Source organism: Macaca thibetana, chromosome 7, assembly GCF_024542745.1.
Source record: "Macaca thibetana thibetana isolate TM-01 chromosome 7, ASM2454274v1, whole genome shotgun sequence".
Taxonomy (NCBI): domain Eukaryota; kingdom Metazoa; phylum Chordata; class Mammalia; order Primates; family Cercopithecidae; genus Macaca; species Macaca thibetana.
The window spans coordinates 49,214,261-49,236,950 of record NC_065584.1 but is presented as its reverse complement, the minus strand read 5'-3'; the positions used below and the strand labels follow the sequence as shown (position 1 = coordinate 49,236,950).

Sequence of the window (22,690 nt, the reverse complement as noted above, 5' to 3'; positions counted from 1 at the left end):
CTGCAGCTTAGAGCTACTCATTTTTACCCCTAGATAAAGAGGATGCTTGTCAAAGGTGCGGTGATTACATTGTGTCCATGTGGACAGATGTTTCAGATTCTTCTATGGTTGTATTTATTGACAAGGGTTCGGGGATTTCTTTTTAAGTTCCTGTTAAAGCTGTTTTCAGGGGCTCCTGTAATAGCTGTTTTCAGGGGCTCTTTATAATTAAGCTCATAAAACAGGAAAGAGAAGAAAGAAAATCACACAATTTGTGATGTGTGATTATGAAGAGATTTGTGACTAATGTAAATTTCAAATTTGATTATGTTATAGGTAAGGGAGAGACATGATAGTGCTTATGATGGAGCGTATGTTTCTTGAATGGCAAATGGAACATAACAATACCTACTCACACTTCTGAGAATTAAATGATGTTACTATATATAAAAGCTCTTCGAAAATTGCAGTGCATTATGCAGATTTTCATTTTATGCAAAAAGTGGTTATATGGAAGAGTTTGCTGCCAAATTAAGTTCTTATCCTGTCTAAATCCATTATATGTATATAAAGTAGTTTGATTCATAAGTAGCTCTGAATTTTCTAATAAAAATAGAAATGACTTGAATATTTGAAATCTGTATATATGATCCTAATCTTTTTAAAGTTTTTTTTTGCAACATCTTTTCTTTTGTGATATGTACCTCATCACCTATTTATCGGTAGAAGTGCTAATACATAAATGGCAATAAAAAGCAACTAGACAGCAAGCATATTATTAAAATTTTATAAACACTTGAATAATTTGACTTCTCAGATTTTTTAAGTAACTAAAAAATATTATGACTTCATATCTTAAATTATTTAGTACCAACAAAAGCGAAATCAGGATGTTAAGCAAGTCGAACACAAACCATCACAAAGTTACCTACATGTTACAAATAAATCTGATATTGCACCATCACAGCAACAAGGTAAGACTTGTTTTTATGTAGTAATATAATAGTTTGATACTTGTCTGGATATCGAACAAATATGAGAATTCTTTACTTTTGTATACATCCCACTGCTCTCTAGGTTTTTGTTTTCTTTAGTTTTCTCTCATTTAGTCCATTTAGATGAAGAATCGGTATTGTATTTGACTGTAAATTAGTTTGTTATTTTTACCAGTAAACACTATTTCTAGTAGATTTTTAAAACTCTTAGCTGGTGTCTTTCCTTTACCCTTACCTTTTAGTTCTTGTTCAATTGAATACCAAGGTCTTTTTATCTGTACATAGGTCTATTTGAAATTATAATATGTTAAAGACAGGAATTATGGCTGTTAATATGCTTTGTAAAGCACATTATTTAGTGCATGGTGTTGTTGACCAAGTGTAACTTAAAAACAATTGCCTCTCATGTTACATACTATTGATATGGATGACCTTAACTGTTGTTTATCAAACTTGTGTGGTTACCTTTCGTTCCAGCATATAAGCATTTTGATATTGTCTCTATGTTTCTGCAAGGCTGTTGGCCTCGTGCTTTGTTTGCCATCTTGCTTCTTAGTTATTTACATTTTATATAACCTAAAATCTGAAATTTTACAGTAGAAATTAAGATATCTCCTGTTTAAAAAGTTTCTGCCACAATCCTGGAAGAAGTATTAGGAATAGTTTGAGAAGTAGAATTTTTCTTTTTTGCTTTTATAACTGTGATTTTTATTTAATTTTCAAATAATACTTAATTGAGCAAATGCATATTATTGAATGCCAGTATAATTGCAAATGTAACTATGCATTTGTTGTTTTGGGAAGGACCTAAATGAGGATATGCTCAAGATAGTAAGATTATGCCACTTAAGGTTTAGGTTTTCAGTCTTCCATTTGTTGTCTATTCCCCTCTTGCTCCAAGTTTTCAGAACTTTGTCCTCCTGACCCTTTTTTTTTTAACCTCATCATAGTATGTTAATATTAATGTACTGTGGAAAATTGCCTATAAAACTCTTCTTATGGTGATTTAAAAATTAATCATGATAGTATATCGATATGGAAAGATAAATGTTTCTCAGGTAATGTCAGAATTTACTTCTTGTTCTTCAACTGAGTCTTCATTTATGAACTATCCTTCACAGTCAATGATAGTTTCTTTAATGTTTTTAAAAATTAATCATTTTTGACATTATAAATGAATTTCATTTTCTTGGGGATGTTATATGTAATGAAATAATTATTTTTCTCAGCTGATAGGAAAATATCTCTGGTAAAATGTTAGCTGGTGGAAGGAAGTTTTATGTGGAAAGGGTTTACAACAGTTGGATTTAATACATTTGAAATGTTTTGCGTTGCATTTTACATCTAGTACAAAAGTTAGGACAGCAGACCTCTACCAGCCTTGACTAAGACAAATAAATAGCAGTGGGCTATAAAGAGAGCATTTTAAATACAGGCCAAGTCTTTCACTCTATAATGATACATATCTTTATACTGAAAATTTCTTGAATGAATATGATTGACTTGGCAAATATAGTCAGTTATGACATTTTTTCCCATAGATTTTGTGGGTTTTATTTTTTTTTCTCTGATGAAACTCTGAGACATTGCCAGATGTTCCAGAAAATAGAAGTCAGAGTGCCAAAATAATTCTCTGGAGCTCTCAGGACTTTGGGTGACCTTGAAGGAATTCAATCCTCTCATACATAGAAACCTTGAAGATAATGAAGGAAATTCACCTTATCACAAGGGAATTAAAACCACATCTTTTCTAGCAGATAAATGCTTCCAAGAATACTAGAACCCCAAATTTTGGCTATTTCAGGGGGAAGTATCATGTATTTCACTTGAAATGTGTAGTTTAATATATGTCTACAAAGAAAGAAGCAGTAGCAGCTGTTTTAATGATCATCCATTAAAAATTAACTGAAGAATGGTAGGACACAGATTCCAGCACCGTATTGCTAGGAACTTAGTAAAGTACTTAGTTTTTTTCTCCCTTGACTATTACTTTCAGATTTTAATATAAAAGAGAGGAATTCATTGTTCTGACAAACGATATCTTTGAAGCCTTTAAGAGTAAAAGCTTTTTATTTGGTATTGAATTTATTGGTTCTATCTTTGACCACATGATACCACTTATCTGATTCTATGTACTGATTAATGTATCTAACAGTTTTACAGTGAAAGTGCTTTTTTAAAAAAGTATTTGAATAGTCATTTCTATTTTTCCCCCTTTCCTATGCAAGTTAATTTCTACTCATCTTTTGCTATACAAGTTAACTTTCATCAGTACAAATGAGAGGCTAGTTATAAGTCAATTTATTTGTGATGAGCCCAGGAATAATTAAATTCTATGAAGTAATATATTAAAATAGTATACTTTAAAAATTATTTTCCTTCTTTTTTTCTCTTTAAATTTTAAGACCATCATAATACATTATCATTACAAAGTCATACATACTATATACTACTACCAGTCAGTGGGGGGAAAAAAAGTCATATGTTTTATGATAAAATGCTGCCATAGGTTGGATTGTCAAATTTGCTTGAAAAAAATCACAGCAGTTTTCAGTTTTTCTTATTTGTAGATTACACATGTTACTCAGAAAATAAGTATCAAAGTGCTAAAAGTAATAGGTGTAATTGCTGTTATTTGTCAAAATCAGTTTACATTTTTGTGGGAAACACAGAATCACAAATGTTTCTTTCTGGCAATATGTCCTGAGTTAAATTCGAGCCAATTTAGCACCTTTTATACTCATATAACTGTGATGATGACTTTAAATGTGTAAATAGTAGAAAATTCAAACTTATATATTCTTAGAAGCTATTTTTGACCACGTGTGCAAATAATTTTTCTTTTTTAATAGAATGGTGCATTTTTTGCCTTTGTATTTGAAATTTAGCTAAATTACAATAGCGATCAGAACTATAGTTGACCTTAGTAATTTCAAAACCATAGTTAAAAGAGTTTTACGTTGATTTTTAAAAATCTTAAGATATGATAGGGATTTCAAAACTATTTGTGTAGATCTCTGATAGGGAGGGGTTGGGGCACAGACTAATAAATGTGCCAAAAATATGTGAATCCAGATGTGTAACAAGCATTGTCTGAATAAATGTGTTTTCCACAAATCCATGCTATTGATTAACAAAAAATAAATTCACTTTGAAATGTTGCTGAATTTGGTAGTTTTGTTTCCACTTAGGATGAGGAAATTGGAAAGAGTGTCACTTTCACCCTAACTATAATAAAATGTCAGATAAACTTCAAAATCATTAACATTTCTTGAACCTATCAGAGAGCTTCTGATGCAGAGCAACTAAGTAGCCTAAAGTCCGAGGAAAGACAGACTCCTCCAAAAAGAGATGAGACACAAGCACTGTCTCACTTGTGACCGAGCACAGTCACAGAAAGAGACACCAGGCACCAATCAAGCAGATAAGAAGTATTTGGTTAAACTTTGTAGTGGGTTGCTAAAGGCCAAGTATAGAACCATTGGTAGTCACAGATACAAGTGGAGTTCACACCCACTTGTAGGCATCTTCTGCACAGACCTCTAGAGAAAGATTGTGGGGAAAGGCAGAGAGTCTCCCTCACTGGTGCAGGCCTGAATGAAGGAAGTGACTGTCACTGCCAGAAAGGCAGGATGCCCACTTTGACCCTTCTCCTTTAAGAACAAAAGCCTTAAGCCATTGAGGAAGGGCCAACACATCTGTTATTTCTAGGGTATAGGTGAAAACCTATTGTGGCTGGGGGAAGGGTACAGGAAAAAAAGAATCCACTCCTGGCGGAGAAGAAGGAAATAGTCTTGTCCCACAATCTTTTATCAGCACTATTAGAAGTTTCTTATTGTTGGGAGAGTGGTTGGAAACTGTCCTGCACAAAATTTGCCAAAGGGACAAGGCAGAATTTAAAATGTCAGTTCCCTCTAAATTGATGTATAGATTCAGTGCAATCTCAAAAACATTCCCTCAGGGATTTTTGGGTAGAAGTTGACAAGCTAAATCTAAAGCTCATAAGAAAATGCAGAGGACCTAGAATAGCCAAAATAACTTTTAAAAAGAGAAATAAAGTTGGAAGATTATACTATATAACTCTAAGACTTATTATAAAGCTACAGTAATCAAGACAGTGGGGTACTGGCATAAATATCAATGGGATAGAATAGAGAATTCAAAAAAAAGTCCACACATTTATGATCAGTTGATCAATTGATTTTTAACAGTGGGAAAGACAATTCAATGGAGAAAGGATAATCTTTTCAACAAATGGTATTTGGACAGAGCTCATCTATATACAAAAGAATGAACCTCAATCTGCATTTCACAAACATACAAAAATGAGCTAAAAAATGGATCATAGATCTAAATGTAAAGCCTAAAACTACAAAACTTCTAGAAGAAAATATAGGAGAAAATTTTTCTTTGTGACCTTTGGTTGGGCAGAGATTTCTAAGATATTGCAGAAACTATTGATAACTGGACTTAATCAAAATAAAAGTTTCTGTTCTTCAAAAGACAGTGTTAAGAGAATGAAAAAGGACAAATCACAGACTGGAAGAAAATATTTGCAAATTTGCTTTCTGATGAAGTAGTTACGTCCAGAATATATTTTTAAACCTCACAAAACTCAACACTAGGAAAGCAAACAACCCAATTTTTAAAATGGATAAAAGATTTGAACAGATACTTCACCAAAAAAAGATATTTGTATGGCAAATAAGCACATGGAAAATTGTTCAACATCGTTAGTAATTGGGAAGATGCAAATTAAAAATTAAATACTGCTGAATACCCATTAGGTTGACTAAAAGCAAAGAAACTGATACTACCATGTGTTGATGAGGATATAGATCAATTCTAATTCTGATACATTGCTGGTGGGAATGAAGAATGCAACATGCACCTTGGAAAACTGACAGTTTCTTATAAAATTAAACATAAATTTACCATATGACTCAGCAGTCCATTGCCTATGTATTCACTCAAGAACAATGAAAACTTATTTTCACACAAAACCTATATTCAAATTTTTTTTAGCAGTTTCCTTTATAATTACCCCAAACTGGAATCAACCAAAATATCCTTCAACAAGTAAATGGACAATCTGTGTGATACATTCATACAATGGAATAGTACTCAGCAATGAAAAGACATGAACTACTGATACACACACAACAGCACAGATGAATCTCAATTGCATTAAATGTAGTGAAAGAAGTTAAACTCAAAAGGCTACATACTGTATGATTCCATTTATATGGAAAAGGCAAAATTTGTTGGAAAAGGCAAAACTATAGATATGGAGAACAGGTTGCCTCGAAGAAGAGTTTGACAACAAATGGCAAGAGGGAACTTTTTTCCATTTTGATGGCAATATTATATATCTTGATTGGGGTAGTGTCTATATAACTATGAATTTTTCAATGGTTAGTCTTACTGGTTATAAATTATACTTCAATAAAATGATGTACATATTACTGAGTTTATGACACTTCCTTTGCTTATTATGAATTTTCTTTATTAGCTTGTACTAAAAGCTTATCACTTGGGAAGGTATAAAAGGTTTTGTTGTTAAAAGGTGTGTAAATGTGACATTGTATTACATTTATTTACTCTTACATCTTTTTCTTATGTTAACACTTTAGGAGGAGATAGTTTGACATATTTTATAATACATTATATCTTCAATACAATGTAAATTGGATTTTTAGGTGTTTATTTAAAAATACATTCCATTTAGACTAGAAGTCTGAAACATTTATGTTGTATAATTAATAGTTACTAACTAGAAACAAAGAAAAATTGTATGTGCTAATAAATCTACAGTGGAAATACTCTTGTTTAAAATTTTCTTGTTTAGATGTCAGAAAGGGAAGAACTGTCAGCTCAAAAACTTGTGTTTTTCACTGGCACATCCAATATAATGTGTAATCAACCCAGTTTAACTCAGTACATATTAATTGAGGGCCCTTCACACTCTACGCTTCTAAGCTTCAATGCCTTTCTGCATTATCTTCTTTCCACCCAGAGTTTCCTTCTCTCCCCACTTTTATATGCCTACAAATTACTTATTCTTCACATTCAGCTCCATCATTTTGAGTCCTTACTGAACCTCCAATTGAAAACGTCTTATTCATTTTAACCCACTCTCTTTCCCTAGCTCTTTTCTGCCTTGAACATAATCATAATCTTAACAATAGTTTTTGGCTGGGCACAGTGGCTCACATCTATAATCTCAACACTTTGAGAGACTGAGGCAGGTGGATCACTTGAGGTCAGGAGTTCAAGACCAGCCTGGCCAACATGGCGAAACCCCATCTCTACTTAAAAATACAAAAATTAGCAGGACGTGGTGGCACATGCCTGTGGTCCCAGCTACTTGGGAAGCTGAGACATGAGAACTGCTTAAGCCTAGGAGACGGAAGTTGCAGTGAGCTGAGATCACACCACTGCACTCCAGCTTGGATGACAGAGTGAGACGCTGTCTCAAAACCAAAACAAAACAAAAAACAGGGGAATACATTTACCAGAGATTTGCTAGGTGCGTTCTATGTCATTATTTCATTTATTCATCACAATACCATGCCATGCAGGTAGTTTTGTTTGTTTGTTTTATAGAGGCAGAGTCTCACTGTCACCCAGGCTGGAGTGCAGGGGTATGATTGTAGTTCATTGCATCCTCAACCTCCTGGGCTCAGGCAATCTTCCTGCCTCAACTTCCAAGTAGTTAGGACTACAGGTATGTGCCATCATGCCTGGCTCAGGTAGTTTTATTCCTGTTTTACAAGAGAGAATGAAAAGATTCATGAAGGTTGACTAATTTTCCCAAAGCACACAATTTAGAAAATGGAGATCTGGAATTCCAGCCCAGATCGACTCGATTGCAAAGCTGATGTTCCTTTCCTTATGTAATACTATTTATTGAATATGCATTTAACAAATATTTATCATGTGACTTAACAGCTTGTTGACAAGAGCTGCTTTTATCATCTCTGTGTTCCCCGGACTGATTATTTAATATTCCAAAGAAAGTGATCTATGGGATAGTTTTGTGATTTGTTTTTAAGATATGTTATCTGTTTCTTATTTAAGAGAGCTTGTTTCCCAGTGTAGCACTGTGGTGATCAGTAAATGCTCATGGAATTGAATTTGATGATTACATCATTTGCTATTAACCCCCAACAACATTTAATTCTGTTATTTAGTAATAAGACGGAAGAAGGAAGGGAAGAGAAAAATGAGAATATTTCATTACAATCATTTTTCCATTACTGTCTCTTTTTAATGTAGACAGTCATGCAGACAGCCACAGTGGACTAATCTAAAGTGATTTTTATTTGCTTTTCCAAAAGATTGATTTCTTTTATAGTATTAACATAAATTTTTATTGTTTGAGGACATAATAGTTGAATAGAGGGTAGGGGCAGCCAAGAATACGCCCAAGGGTGGGGAAAATTAAATCAGCTTAGATATTAGTTCATGGGCAATCTTTTTGAACTTCTGATGAGAGAGAAAAATAGTGTGGACATTCATTCACTCTTTCTTTTTAAATTGAGGTATAATTCACATACTGTAAAATTCTCCCTTTTAAATTCTCAGTGGTTTTTAGTATATTCAAAAAGTTGCTGAATTATCATAACTTTCTAATTCCAGAACATTTTATTCACCCTAAAAAGAAACTCCATATCTATTAGTAATTATTTTCCATTCTGCCCTCCCCACCCCTATCCCTGGCAACCACTAATCTACTTTCTGTCTCTATGGATTTCCCTATGCTGGACATTTCATATAAGTGGAATCATACACAAGATGTGGTTTTTCTTTTTGGGTTCTTTCACTTAACATAATGTTTTCTTTTAGTTTTGGGGGGTTTTTGTTGTTGTTGTTGAGACAGAATTTTGTTCTGTTACCCAGGCTGGAGTGCAGTGGTGTGATCATGGCCCACTGCAGCCTCTGACCTCCCAGGCACAAGCAATTTTCCCACTTCAGCCTCCTGAGTAGCTGGGATGGCAGGCGTGTGCCACCATGCCCACCTAATTTTGTTTTTATTTTTTTGTAGAGACAAGGTCTCACTCTGTTGTCCAGGCTGGTCTTGAACTCCTGAGTTCAAGCAATCTGCCCACCTCAGCCTCCCGAAGTGCAGGGATTACAAGTGTGAGCCACCACACCTGGCAACATAATGTTTTCAAGGTCCATTCATGTTGTAGCAGATATCATTACTTTATTCCTTTTTATAGCTGAATAATATTCCATTGTGCATTCATTCTTAGGTTAATCTTTTTTAGCATCCCTTTACATAAAGTACCATAGAAAGTGCTGCGGCCCTAGAGAGATGGATGAAACAAAGCATCTGCTCTCCAGGGATAAAAGGAAGAAAGGCCATTTTGTGAAGAGATGAAGACTGAGCGGTTGTGGCTGCCTTGCCGACCTCGAGCAGCAGTCGGCTTCTCTACATAGAAACCGGGAGTAGGAGTCTCAGAATCGAATCTCTTCTGCCTCCCCACTTCTGTGAGATTTTTTTGATCTTCAGCTACATTTTCAGCTTTGTGAGAAGCCTCATCATCTAACACAGTGGCCAGCAACATTACTGACAAGACAGATCCTCACTCCGTGAACTCCCATGTGTTCATTGGGAATCTCAACACTCTTGTGCTCAAGAAATCTGATGTGGAGGCAATCTTTTTGAAGTATGGCAAAATTGTGGGCTGCTCTGTTCATAAGGACTTTGCCTTCGTTCAACGTGTTAATGAAAGAAATGCCAAGGCTGCTGTAGGCGGAGATGTACAGCTCCTCTTTTGACTTGGACCATGACTTTCAGCGGGATTATGATGATAGGGTGTACAATTACCCAGCCCGTGTTCCTCCTCCTTCTATTGCTCGGACTGTAGTGCCCTCGAAACGTCAGCATGTATCAGGAAACACCTCACGAAGGGGAAAAAGTGGCTGCAATTTTAAGAGAGGACAGCGGGGATCTTCCAAGTCTGGAAAGTTGAAAGGAGATGACCTTCAGGCCATTAAGAAGGAATTGACCCAGATAAAACAAAAAGTGGATTCTCTCTTAGAAAACTTGGGAAAAAATGGAAAAGGAACAGAGGAAACAAGCAGTAGAGATGAAGAATGATAAATCAGAAGGGGAGCACAGCAGCAGTTCCATGAAGAACGATGAGACTAATGTGAAGATGGAGTCTGAGGTGGGTGCAGATGCCTTTGCTGAGGAGGGGGTCCTACTGGATGATGATGACGATGAAGATTGGGAGATGACCAACTGGAGTTGACCAAGGATAATGAAAAAGAGGCTGAAGGAGAGGGTGACAGAGACAGTGCCAGTGGCGAAGATGACCAAGCACATAGTGGGGTTTAGAAATCTTACCCCATTATTTCTTTACGTGGGTGCTTGTCTAAGATCAAATTTTTCACCAGATCCTCTCCCATAGTATCTTCAGCACATGCTCACTGTTCTCCCAATCCTTGTCCTTCCCATGTTCATTAATTCATATTGCCCTGTGCCTAGTTCCATTTTCACCTCCTTTGATGCTCCTAGTAGTTTTGTTAAGTCTTACCCTGTAAATTTTGCTTTTAATTTTGATACCTCTTTATGACTTAACAATAAAAAGGATATATGGTTTTTATCAGCTGTCTCCAAAATAATCTCTTGTTATGCAGGGAGTACAGTTCTTTTCATTCATACATAAGTTCAGTAGTTGCTTCCCTAACTGCAAAGGCAATCTCCTTTAGCTGAGTAGCTCCTGAAAGCAGCTTTGAGTTAGAAGTATGTGTATTATACCCCCACATTAGTGTGCTGTGTGAGGCAGTTCAACACAAATGCAACAACGTATTTTTGTGAATGAGAGCTGGCATGTCAAATGCATCCTCTAGAAAAGTAATTAGTGTTATAGTCTTAAGATTTGTTTCTAGAGTTGATACTGTGGGTTATTTTTGTGAACACCCTGATGTTTGGGACCTTTTTTTCTCAAAATAAACAAGTCCAAATTAAACCAGGAAAAAAAAAAGAAGGGGTAGTTGAGAAGGATAATTTCTTTAAAACACTGCACCTCAGAAATAATTTGTTAGAATACTATTAAATATGAAAAGACAAACATCTTTCTATAATTATACTGTCAACTTGTCACTTTTTTCTTATGGTGTTGAAAAATAAACGTGGCAACAAGTGTGTTAGGTCAACTTGCAGATTGTTTTTATGTATATACATTTCTTACATTTTATGTGAGGATGTTTGCATGAGAGAGGCATAATCCATATGAGAAAAAATATTTCCCTGGTGTAATAATGGATTTTTAAACATAGGTGATTATTTTAACTGTTCCAGTGTGAAAGGATTTGTACTTTTGATTTAAGAGATAGAATATATATATATGCATATCTCTCTATATATAATGTCTATATCTATGTCATATATATATATATATATATATAAAATCAAACAGACAAATGTGTGTAACTAAGGATGATCCCTCACAATGAGCAAAATGCATAAAGGATTGACATGGAAAATCTGTTAAATAAGACATTAAATATTATGCAAGGATTTCTATAACATTTTTACTTATTGGTACTAAAAATAATTTCCTTTTCAATATAGAAGCATTTTAATTGTGGAAATTATTTAATTTCCTTTTTGTGGAATCAATTATACACCGTATATGGAGAGCTTGGGTTTTTCTTGTCTTTTTGACATTAAACACATCTCACCAAAACCATACACAAGGATTGTTTTGAAGACTTGCCAACATTCCAAAAACCTCTTCAACCCTTTCATTGTTCTTTACCAGATTTCCTGAAACTTGACTTTAAAGTTTTTATTACAATTTTTAAAATAGAAATCAAATTGATATAAAATATAATTTAAACTGTTAGATCAATCAGTAACCTTTTTATTCAACAGCTATTACAAATAATTTAACCTTATAATCACAGAGGTAAATATAGAGTTGATAAAAATCTTTACCTTTTGATATTAATGAGGTAAATACTTAAGACTTGGGAGCAGGGGAACCATCTCCAGTTCAACAGAACCAAAGGTTGCGATCACAATTAGGAGTAGCATCTGATCTTACTTCTAGTTGAACATTATTATTGTTGTTGTTGTTATTATTATTATTATTATTATTGTTGTTATTATTGTGATGGGTCTTGCTATGTTGCCTAGGCTGGTCTTGAGCTCTTGGGCTCAAGTGATCCTCCCACCTTGGCTTCCCAAAGTGCTGGGATTACAGGCATGAGCCACCACTCTCAACCTCAGTATTATTTTTATTATAACACAGTGCCCTCCAAATTAACTGCAAGTTGATATATTACAAATGCTGTCCTTCTAATCAACCTAGTAATCATTTACTAAAAATTTTTTAGTGATTTTAATTTTATAGAAATTAGGCAGACTATTTCAATCATATAAGAGTGAATTATTCCACTAAACCGGTTCTACCCTTTTTGTTCATATAATGAAAATAAAAAGAGAAGCTTGATTATTTTCAGTTCAGAATACATTACCCTCAAATAAATTCAGGCCAGAGATGCAGCTACGCAGCCGTCCAGTGTCATAAAAAAGCAATTCACCATTGAGTGATCTCTCCATTCAGAAGTGTGCAGTCTTAATGTATGGCTGTGAGAAACTGTTATTTCATGATCTTTTTATTAAAAGCTTGACTGAAAACTAAAATAAATTAATAAATTAGAACAGGGAAGTGATATAGTCTTATCATACATGTAGGATGAACCACTACTAGACTGTTAGTCTCTAATACTGTATTCCTCAAACTTTAACAGACATAGAATTTTCCGGGAGTATTTATTTATTAATAAAATGTAGATCCTAAAGTGATTGTTTGCCTGTGGTGGGGCCTGGGAATGTAAACATTAAACTAGTACCCCTGGTTATTCGGATGCTGAAGAGGGAGGACCACCCTTTGAGAAACACTGATTAAGGACTCCAGTTGTTTTTGATGATTCTGTTCTTCTATTTAGAATTAGAGGCACTTTGGAGACAAATTGCATGAGCTCAAATCCTAGCTCATTTGTTTACTAGCTGGTGACCCTGGGCAAAATACTTAACCTCTCTGTGCTTTTCTTATCTGTAATATAGTATAGATATTTCATGGTAATTAAAGACATAAAATACACTTATACTAGAACCTGACATATATTAAGAGCTATTAAAGTGTTAGCTTTGCTCATTGCAACCTCTGCCTCCCGGGTTCAAGTGATTCTACTGCCTCAGCCTCCCAAGTAGGTGGGACTGCAGGCTCATGTCACCACACCCAGCTAATTTTTGTATTTTTAGTAAATGTTGGCCAGGATGGTCTTGATCTCTTGCCCTTGTGATCTGCCTACCTCAGCCTCCCAAAGTGCTAGGATTACAGGTGTGAGCCACCATGCCCGGCCCTGAAAGTGTTAGCTTTTATTAGCATGACTGTTTCTAGGAAATCTCTCCTTTTTGAATACTCATGTTATAATCAGCTCTCCTTTAACAGATAGGAAATGAACCTATATTTGTCCTAAGCTTTAAAGGATGCTGGTGAGGAAATGCTAAAGATGGCACATGTTCAATATAGTGTTAGGGAGATAAATTAACTTTCAACAAAATTGTTTCTTTTCAGTGAATATATTTAAGATTATATGTATAAGATATATCTTAGGGACCTGGGCAAGATGGCTGAATAGGAACAACTACAGTGTGCAGCTCCCAGCGAGATCAATGCAGAAGGTGGGTGATATCTGCATTTCCAACTGAGGTACCCAGCTTATCTCATTGGGACTGGTTAGACAGTGGGTACAGCCCACAGAGGGCAAGCAGAAGCAGGGTGAGGCGCTGCCTAACCCGTGAAGCACAAGGGGTCGGGGAACTCCCTTCCCTAGCTAAGGGAAGCCCCGAGGGACTGTGCTGTGAGAAACAGTGCATTCTGGCCCAGATACTATGTTTTCCCATGGTCTTCGCAACCTGCAGACCAGGAGATTCCCTCAGGTGCCTACACCACAAGGGCCCTGGGTTTCAAGCACAAAACTGAGTGGCCATTTGGGCAGACACCGAGCTAGCTGCAGGAACTTTTTTTCATACTTCAGTGGCACCTGGAACGCCAGCAAGACAGAACCATTCACTCCCCTGGAAACAGGGCTGAAGCCAGGGAGCCAAGGGGTCTACCTCAGCGGATTCCACCCATATGGAACCCAGCAAGGTAAGACCCACTGGCTTCAAATTCTCGCTTGCCAGCACAGCAGTCTGAAGTTGACGTGGGACACTCAAGCTTGGTGGGTGGAGGGGCATCGCCATTATTGAGGCTTGAGTAGGCGGTTTTCCCCTCAGTGTAAACAAAGCCACCAGGAAGTTGGATCTGGGTGGAACCCACCGTATCAAAGCCACTGTAGCCAGACTGCCTCTCTAGATTCCTCTTCTCTGGGCAGGGCATCTCTGAAAGAAAGGCAGCAGCACATCTGGCGGGTGCCCCTCTGGAACAAAGCTTCCAGAGGAAGGAACAGGCAGCAATCTTTGCTGTTTGGCAGACTCTGCTGGTGATAGCCAAGCTAACAGGGTGTGGAGTGGACCTCCAGCAAACTCCAGCAGACCTGCAGCAGAGGGGCCTGACTAGTAGAAGGAAAACTAACAGAAAAGAATAGCATCAACATCAACATAAAAGGACATCCACGCAGAAACCCCTTATGAAGGTCACCAACATCAAATACCAAAGGTAGATAAATCCATGAAGATGAGGAAAAACCAGCCCAAAAAGGCTGAAAATTCCAAAAACCAGAATGCTGCTGCTTCAGAGGATCACAACTCCTCACCAGCAAGGGAACAAAACTGGACAGATGAATTTGATGAATTGACAGAAGTAGGCTTCAGAAGGTAGGTAATAACAAACTCCTCCGAGCTAAAGGAGCATATTCTAACCCAATGCAAGGAAACTAAGAACCTTGAAAAAAGGTTAGATGAATTGCTAACTAGAATCACCAGTTTAGAGAAGAACATAAATGACCTGATGGAGCTGAAAAACACAGCTCGAGAACTTTGTGAAGCATATACAAGTATCAATAGCCAAATTGATCAAGCTGAAGAAAGGATATCAGAGATTGAAGATCAACTTAATGAAATAAAGTGTGAAGACAAGAATAGAGAAAAAAGAATGAAAAGGAATGAACAGTGCCTCCAAGAAATATGCGACTATGTGAAAAGACATAAATTTGATTGGTGTACCTGAAAGTGACAAGGAGAATGGAACCAAGTTGGAAAACACTCTTCAGGATATTATCCAGGAGAACTTCCCCAACCTAGCAAGACACGCCAAAATTCAAATTCAGGATTTATAGAGAACACCACAAAGATATTCCTCAAGAAGAGCAACCTCAAGGCACATAGTCATCAGATTCACCAAGGTTGAAATGAAGGAAAAAATGTTAAGGGCAGCCAGAGAGAAAGGTTGGGTTACCCACAAAAGGAATTCCATAAGACTAACAGCTGCTCTGTCTGCAGAAACCCTACAAGCCAGAAGAGAATGGGGGGCCAATATTCAGCATTCTTAAAGAAAATAATTTTCAACTCAGAATTTTATATACAGCCAAACTAAGCTTCGTAAGTGAAGGAGAAATAAAATCCTTTAGGGACAAGCCAATGCTGAAAGATTTTGTCACCACTAGGCCTGCCTTACAAGAACTCCTGAAGGAAGCACTAAACATGGAAAGGAAAAACTGGTACCAGCCACTGCAAAAACATACCAAATTGTAAAGACCATTGGCACTATGAAGAAACTGCATCAACTAATGGGCAGAATAACCAGCTAGCATCCTGATGACAGGATCAAATACACGTATAACAATAATAACCTTAAATGTACATGGGCTAAATGCCCCAATTAAAAGACAAAGACTGGCAAATAGGATAATGAGTCAAGACCCATCAGTGTGCTGTATTCAGGAGACCCATCTCACAAGCAAAGACACACATAGGTTCAAAATAAAGGGATGGAGGAATATTTACCATGCAAAGGGAAAGCAAAAAAAGCAGGGGATGCAATCCTAGTCTCTGATAAAACAGACTTTAAACCAACAAAGATAAAAAAAAGACAAGGGCATTACGTAATGGTAAAGGGATCAATGCAACAAGAAGAGCTAACTATCCTAAATGTATATGCACCCAATACGGGAGCACCCAGATTCATAAAGCAAGTTCTTAGAGACCTACAAAGGGACTTAGACTCCCACACAATAATAGTGGGAGACTTTAACTCCCTGCTGTCAATATTAGACAGAACAATGAGACAGAAAATTAACAAGGATAATCAGGACTTGAACTCAGCTCTGTACCAAGCAGGCCTAATGGACGTCTACAGAACTCTCCACCCCAAATTAACAGAATATACATTCTTCTTAGCACCACATCACACTTATTCTAAAATTGACCACATAATTGGAAGTAAAACACTCCTCAGCAAATGCAAAAGAACAGAAATAACAGTCTCTCAGATCACAGTGCAATCAAACTAGAACTCAGGATTAACAAACTCATGCAAAACTGCACAACTACATGGAAACTGAACAACCTGCTCCTGAATAACTACTAGGTAAATAATGAAATTAAGGCAGAAATAAATAAGTGCTTTGAAACCAATGAGAACAAAGACACAACATACCAGAATCTCTGGGACACAGTTAAAGCAGTATGTAGAGGGAAATTTATAGCACTAAATGCCCACGGGAGAAAGTGCAAAAGATCTAAAATCGACACCCTAACATCTCAATTAAAAGAACTAGAGAAGCAAGAGCAAACAAATTCAAAAGCTAGCAGAAGACAAGAAATAACTAAGATCAGAACTGAACTGAAGGAAATAGAGACACACAAAACCCTTCAAAAAATCAATGAATGCAGGAGCTGGTTTTTCGAAAAGATCAACAAAATGGATAGACCACTAGTTAGACTAATAAAGAAGAAAAGAGAGAAGAATCAAATAGACATAATAAAAAAATGATAAAGGGGATATCATCACTGATTTCACAAAAATACAAACCACCATCAGAGAATACTATAAACACCTCTATGCAAATAAACTAGAAAATCTAGAAGAAATGGATAAACTCCTGGACACATACACCCTCCCAAGACTAAACCAGGAAGAAGTCAAATCCCTGAATAGACCAATAACAAGTTCTGAAATTGAAGCAGTAATTAATAGCCCTAACAACCAAAAAAAGCCCAGGACCAGATGGATTCACAGGCGAAATTCTACCAGAGATACAAAGAGGAGCTGCTGCCATTCCTTCTGAAACTATTCCAAGGAATAGGAAAAGAGGGACTGCTCCCTAACTCACTTTATGAGGCCAGCATCATCCTGATACCAAAACCAGGCAGAGACACAACAAAAAAAGAAAATTTCAGGCCAGCATCCCTGATGAACATCAGTGCGAAAATTCTCAATAAAATACTGGCAAACCAAATCCAGCAGCACATCAAAAAGCTTATCTGCCACGATCAAGTCAGCTTCATCCCTGGGGTGCAAGGCTGGTTCAACATACACAAATCAGTAAACGTAATCCATCACATAAACAGAACCAATAACAAAAACCACATGATTATCTCAATAGATGCAGAAAAGGCCTTCGATAAAATTCACCTCTTCATGCTAAAAACTCTCAATAAACTAGGTATTGATGAAATATATCTCAAAATAGTAAGAGCTATTTATGACAAACCCACAGACAATATCATACTGTATGGGCAAAAGCTGGAAGCATTCACTTTGAAAACTGGCACAAGACAAGGATGTCCTCTCTCACCACTCCTATTCAACATACTATTGGAAGTTCTGGCCAAGGCAGTCAGGCAAGAGAGAAATAAAGAGTATTCAAATAGGAAGGGAGGAAGTCTAATTGTCTCTGTTTGCAGATGACATGATTGTATATTTAGAAAACCCCGTCATCTCAGCCCAAAATCTCCTTAAGCTGATAAGCAACTTCAGCAAAGTCTCAGGATACAAAATCAATATGCAAAAATCACAAGCATTCCTATATGCCAATAATAGACAAACAGAGAGCGAAATCGTGAGTGAACTCCCATCCACAATTGCTATAAAGAGAATAAGATACCTAGGAATACAACTTACAAGGGATTTGAAGGACCTTTTCAAGGAGAACTACAAACCACTGCTGAAGGAAATAAGAGAGGACACAAACAAATGGAAAAACATTCCATGCTCATGGATAGGAAGAATCAATATTGTGAAAAAGACCATGCTGCCCAAAGTAATTTATAGATTCAGTGCTATCCCCATCAAGCTACCATTGACTTTCTTCACAGAATTAGAAAAAACTACTTTAAATTTCATATGGAACCTAAAAAAGAGCCCTTATAGCCAAGACACTCCTAAGCAAAAAGAACAAAGCTGGAGGCATCATGCTACCTGACTTCAAACTATACTACAAGGCTACAGTAACCAAAATAGCATGGTACTGGTACCAAAACAGATATATAGACCAATGGAACAGAACAGAGGCCTCAGAAATAACACCACACATCTACAGCCATCTGATCTTTGACAAACCTGACAAAAACAAGCAATGGGGAAAGGATTCCCTATTTAATAAATGGTGTTGGGAAAACTGGCTAGCCATATGCAGAAAACTAAAACTGAACCCCTTCCTTACACCTTATACAAAAATTAACTCAAGATGGATTAAAGACTTAAACATAAGACCTAAAACCATTAAAAACCCTAGAAGAAAACCTAGGCAATACCATTCAGGACATAGGCATGGGCAAAGACTTCATGACTAAAACACCAAAAGCAATGGCAACAAAAGCCAAAATAGACAAATGGGATCTAATTAAACTAAAGAACTTCTGCATAGCAAAACAAACTATCATCAGAGTGAACAGGCAACGTACAGAATGGGAGAAAATTTTTGCAATCTATCCATCTGACAAAGGACTAGTATCTATAATCTACAAGGAACTTAAACAAATTTACAAGAAAAAACCCCATCAAAAAGTGGGCAAAGAATATAAACAGACACTTCTCAAAAGAAGACATTTTTGTGGCCAACAAAGATATGAAAAAAGGCTCATCATCACTGGTCATTAGAGAAATGCAAATCAAAACCACAATGAGATACCATCTCACGCCAGTTAGAATGGCGATCATTAAAAAGTCAGGAAACAACAGATGCTGGAGAGGATGTGGAGATATGGGAATGCTTTTACACTGTTGGTAGGAATGTAAAGACATTGTAGAAGAACACTGTAACAGACATTGTGGCAATTCCTCAAGGATCTAGAACCAGAAATACCATTTGACCCAGCAATCCCATTACTGGGTATATACCCAAAGGATTATAAATCATTCTACTATAAAGACACATGCACATGAATGTTTATTGCAGCACTATTCACTGTAGTAAAGACCTGGAACCAACCCAGATGTCCATCAGTGATTGACTGGATAAAGAAAATGTGGTACATATACACCATGGAATACTATGCAGCCATAAAAAAGGATGAGTATATGTGCTTTGCAGGGACATGAATGAAGCTGGAAACCATCATTCTCAGCAAACTAACACAGGAACAGGAAACCAAACACTTCATGTTCTCACTCATAAGTGGGAGTTGAACAGTGAGAACACTTGGACACAGAGAAGTGAACATCACACCAGGGCCTGTTGGGTGGTGGGGGCTAGGGGAGTGATAGCATTAGGAGAAATACCTAATGTAGATGATGGGTTGATGGGTACAGCAAACCACCATGGCACGTGTATACCTATGTAACAAACCTGCACGTTCTGCACATGTATCCCATAACTTAATGTGTAATAAAAAAAAAGAAAAAGTATGCATGAACAGGTATGTGTATGCAGCAGAGAAGAGGAGGTAAGTACCTATGGCTGATAATACTTAAGATGGCATCAAACTACATACCAAATTGTTACTTCACTTCTGTTTCACTGGCTTACTTCAGAATTACCTTGCACAGGATGAAAGACTTAATGAAACAGGAAAGGGTCCTTGTGTTCAGGCTCAGCTTTTAGGATGGGAGTAGCCAATGGGAATAATCTGGGCAATCCTGCATGTGCAGACTGGGAAACCCAAGTCTTATATCTCATATACCATAGTAATTTTTACAGTTCCACAGATGAAAATGAAATGAAACCAACTCCATCATTTTCAGAAAATATGTCTTTTAAGAAATCTATTTATTATTATTACTATAAAAGCAAAATAAAACAGGATCACTGTTTTATATAATTACAAATTTTTTTAAATATGTGCATGACAAATGCTGTGTAATACACCTCATTATTTTCAGAGTGTCCCTGATGGACTCCTTATCCTTGACCTAAAAATGGTGATTCCAAATTTAAGACTTTCTTGGGTATACTTTTTAATTGCAGTAAATACAGAGGTCAAAATTACTCTTGGGTTTCTAGTAAGAAGAAATGCAATTACTTGTGAATTATTTTAAGCTCAAATGCTATTTGCTATCTGTTAAAATGGTAAAACAAGTTACTCTGTTATGGAATATATACCCACAAAAGTCTTTCAGTAAAATGTTATTGCTAAAATGTGTCTTAAAATCTAATTGTTAGTCTTTGTTACACTTGCCAGCTCAGAATGGTCAGGAACCTTTTTGTGTGATAAGCCTCACAGAGGCTATGGAAAATAGGAGCACTTTTTTCTTGGGAATATAATTGCAGTAATACTGTACCATCTAATGAAGTCATAAAAAACAATTTATATAGAAATACAGTTCTGAGAGCCTCGCGATTACTGCCTTTTGTGTCATTCTGCCTACATTACACAAACTAGGACTTAGGAAGTCCTGGAAATAATATGTTGGATATTTTCTAATTATTGTGTCAGCATGATCAATCATTTTCTAAATTTGCCAGTTTCCTGAAATAGCTTAGCTTATGTTCATAGCACTTTAGAGGAAGCAGTGCAAAATTAGTTTCTATCGGTGTCACAAAAGAAATGAAATATTTATCTTTGGCAAAAAGACCTGTACACCAAACTTCAATTAATGAGTACAAGAATTAGAAATCAAAACTTTGTTTAGTCTAAGGAAAAACAGTTCTTTAAACTGTAACCACATGGCTGTTTCTTGTTTGCATCAACTCTGGGTGACTGTTATTGTCTTCTGTGAATTCTCTGGGGCAGGGGCCTGACTTTGTTGAATGAGCCAATTGTTTTCCTTTGTGTTGCCCATCTAGTAAGTTCCCATCTGGTTTGTATCAGACTGTTTTCACAGCCAACAACTGCTGCCTTCTCTATATCCTGACACTTCGGGGCCCCACGCTATCAAAGCACTGCTGCGATGGCCTTGCTGGCAGGGCCTATACAGCTGTGCCTCACAGCTTGGAACTATTACCCAGAGTAATGGTAACGTAGAACTTGGACTGGCCCTTATTCCCACTGGTGTCGTGTGTACAGTGAGCAGAAACCCACCCTCTCCCTCTCTCCCCCTTGCCCCGAAACTTGCTATTCAACAGAAAATCTTTAAAGCTCTTATTTTAGGATGTGGAATGGTGGTGTTCCTATTTTCTAGTGGCTTCCTGTATTTGAAAGCTCATTTTTCATTCTTTCACTCTTTCAAAAGTTAGCAGGTCTGGCCTTAGGGAAATGAACTGGTCACTATGTCACATTTAATTTTTGTTTCCATATTTAGTTAGGAATGGCTAGAGATGTCAAAACCCACTGTCAAGGCTACACAGATAGTACCGTGTATTTTTAGTGATAATCACAAGCCATAATTTGAGAGAAGTCTTCATATTTCGGAAGGGTTTCCATCTCAGAAAGTAGATTTTCTGTGTGTAGATATAGAGGCACTTAGCTTCAAACTGTTTAGTAAATATTAGGGAGTTACTTTGCCGTCAGCTTTGGTAATTATCAGATGTCATGATAAGAATGTTACATAGTGGCCTTCTCTAACAGTCTGTGGCCTGGTGTCATATACATGTATTAGAATTATGGGCATTATTACTGACAAAGCTATGGTCGAGTTTAAGTGTAGTTATGATTTATTGCTTAATAGACATAAACTGAAACAGCAAACTTCTTTTGTACCAAAGAAAGGAATTAAATGTGAATTTACAATGTATTAAGATTTTTTAAATGCTGTCAAGATTAGTTAAAACTGGATTATAGTTTGTGCTTTCAATTAAATCAAGTGGCTGATTCTCATAGAGCATGAAGTATCCTAGATAGTAAGCCCTGTGAGAGTTAAACTACAGCAACCACAAAATCTCACCTTCCGCTTCTGAATAATTTCAGTGCACTGGTATTTCAAGGTTTCAAGAGAAAAAACAGAAAGGAATTCATCTTTGTAGTCAGCAGCACGGCCTCTGACTTAGTGTAACTATTTGATATTAAAGGTTACCTAGTAATGTCAGTAATTTGGCTTAATTTTATCATTGGAAAAAAGTTTTAAAACTACAAAGGTATCACCTTTTAATTGCTGAAACTACCCTATTGGTTTTTTCCATTTTCACTTTTTTATGGAAGAATAGTATACATTCAGAAAAGTACACATATCATAAGTGTACAGCTCAAAGAATTTTCACAAATACAGTACACTTGTGCAAGCAGTATCCAGCTCAAGAAATTGAACACTGCCAAACCCCAAAGGCCCTCATGCTTCCTTTCACCCCAGCCACAGTCTGCACTCCCACAAGCGTAAAGCCACTATTCTAACAACCTAGCTTAGCTTCCTTGTTTGCACTTCACATAAATG

At 36.5% G+C, this 22,690-nt stretch overlaps 1 protein-coding gene and 1 pseudogene across 9 annotated transcripts in view; both read left to right on the top strand.

The window, feature by feature from the left end:
* Window positions 1–22,690, top strand: part of KIAA0586 (KIAA0586 ortholog) — a 123,773-nt gene that overhangs the window by 88,329 nt on the left and 12,754 nt on the right. For 7 of the 9 annotated variants that reach the window (XR_007727671.1, XR_007727670.1, XM_050799702.1 and 4 more), the window contains one exon: window positions 848–953. Coding sequence is in view for 6 of the 9 variants with exons in the window: in XM_050799702.1 (XP_050655659.1) it covers window positions 848–953 (106 nt within the window). In the remaining 3 variants the exon portion in view is untranslated. Of the gene's footprint in view, window positions 1–847; window positions 954–9,232; window positions 9,739–22,690 lie in introns of those variants that run through there. The other 2 variants (XR_007727672.1, XM_050799704.1) reach the window with 2 other exon arrangements.
* Window positions 9,357–11,346, top strand: LOC126958226 (heterogeneous nuclear ribonucleoproteins C1/C2-like; annotated as a pseudogene).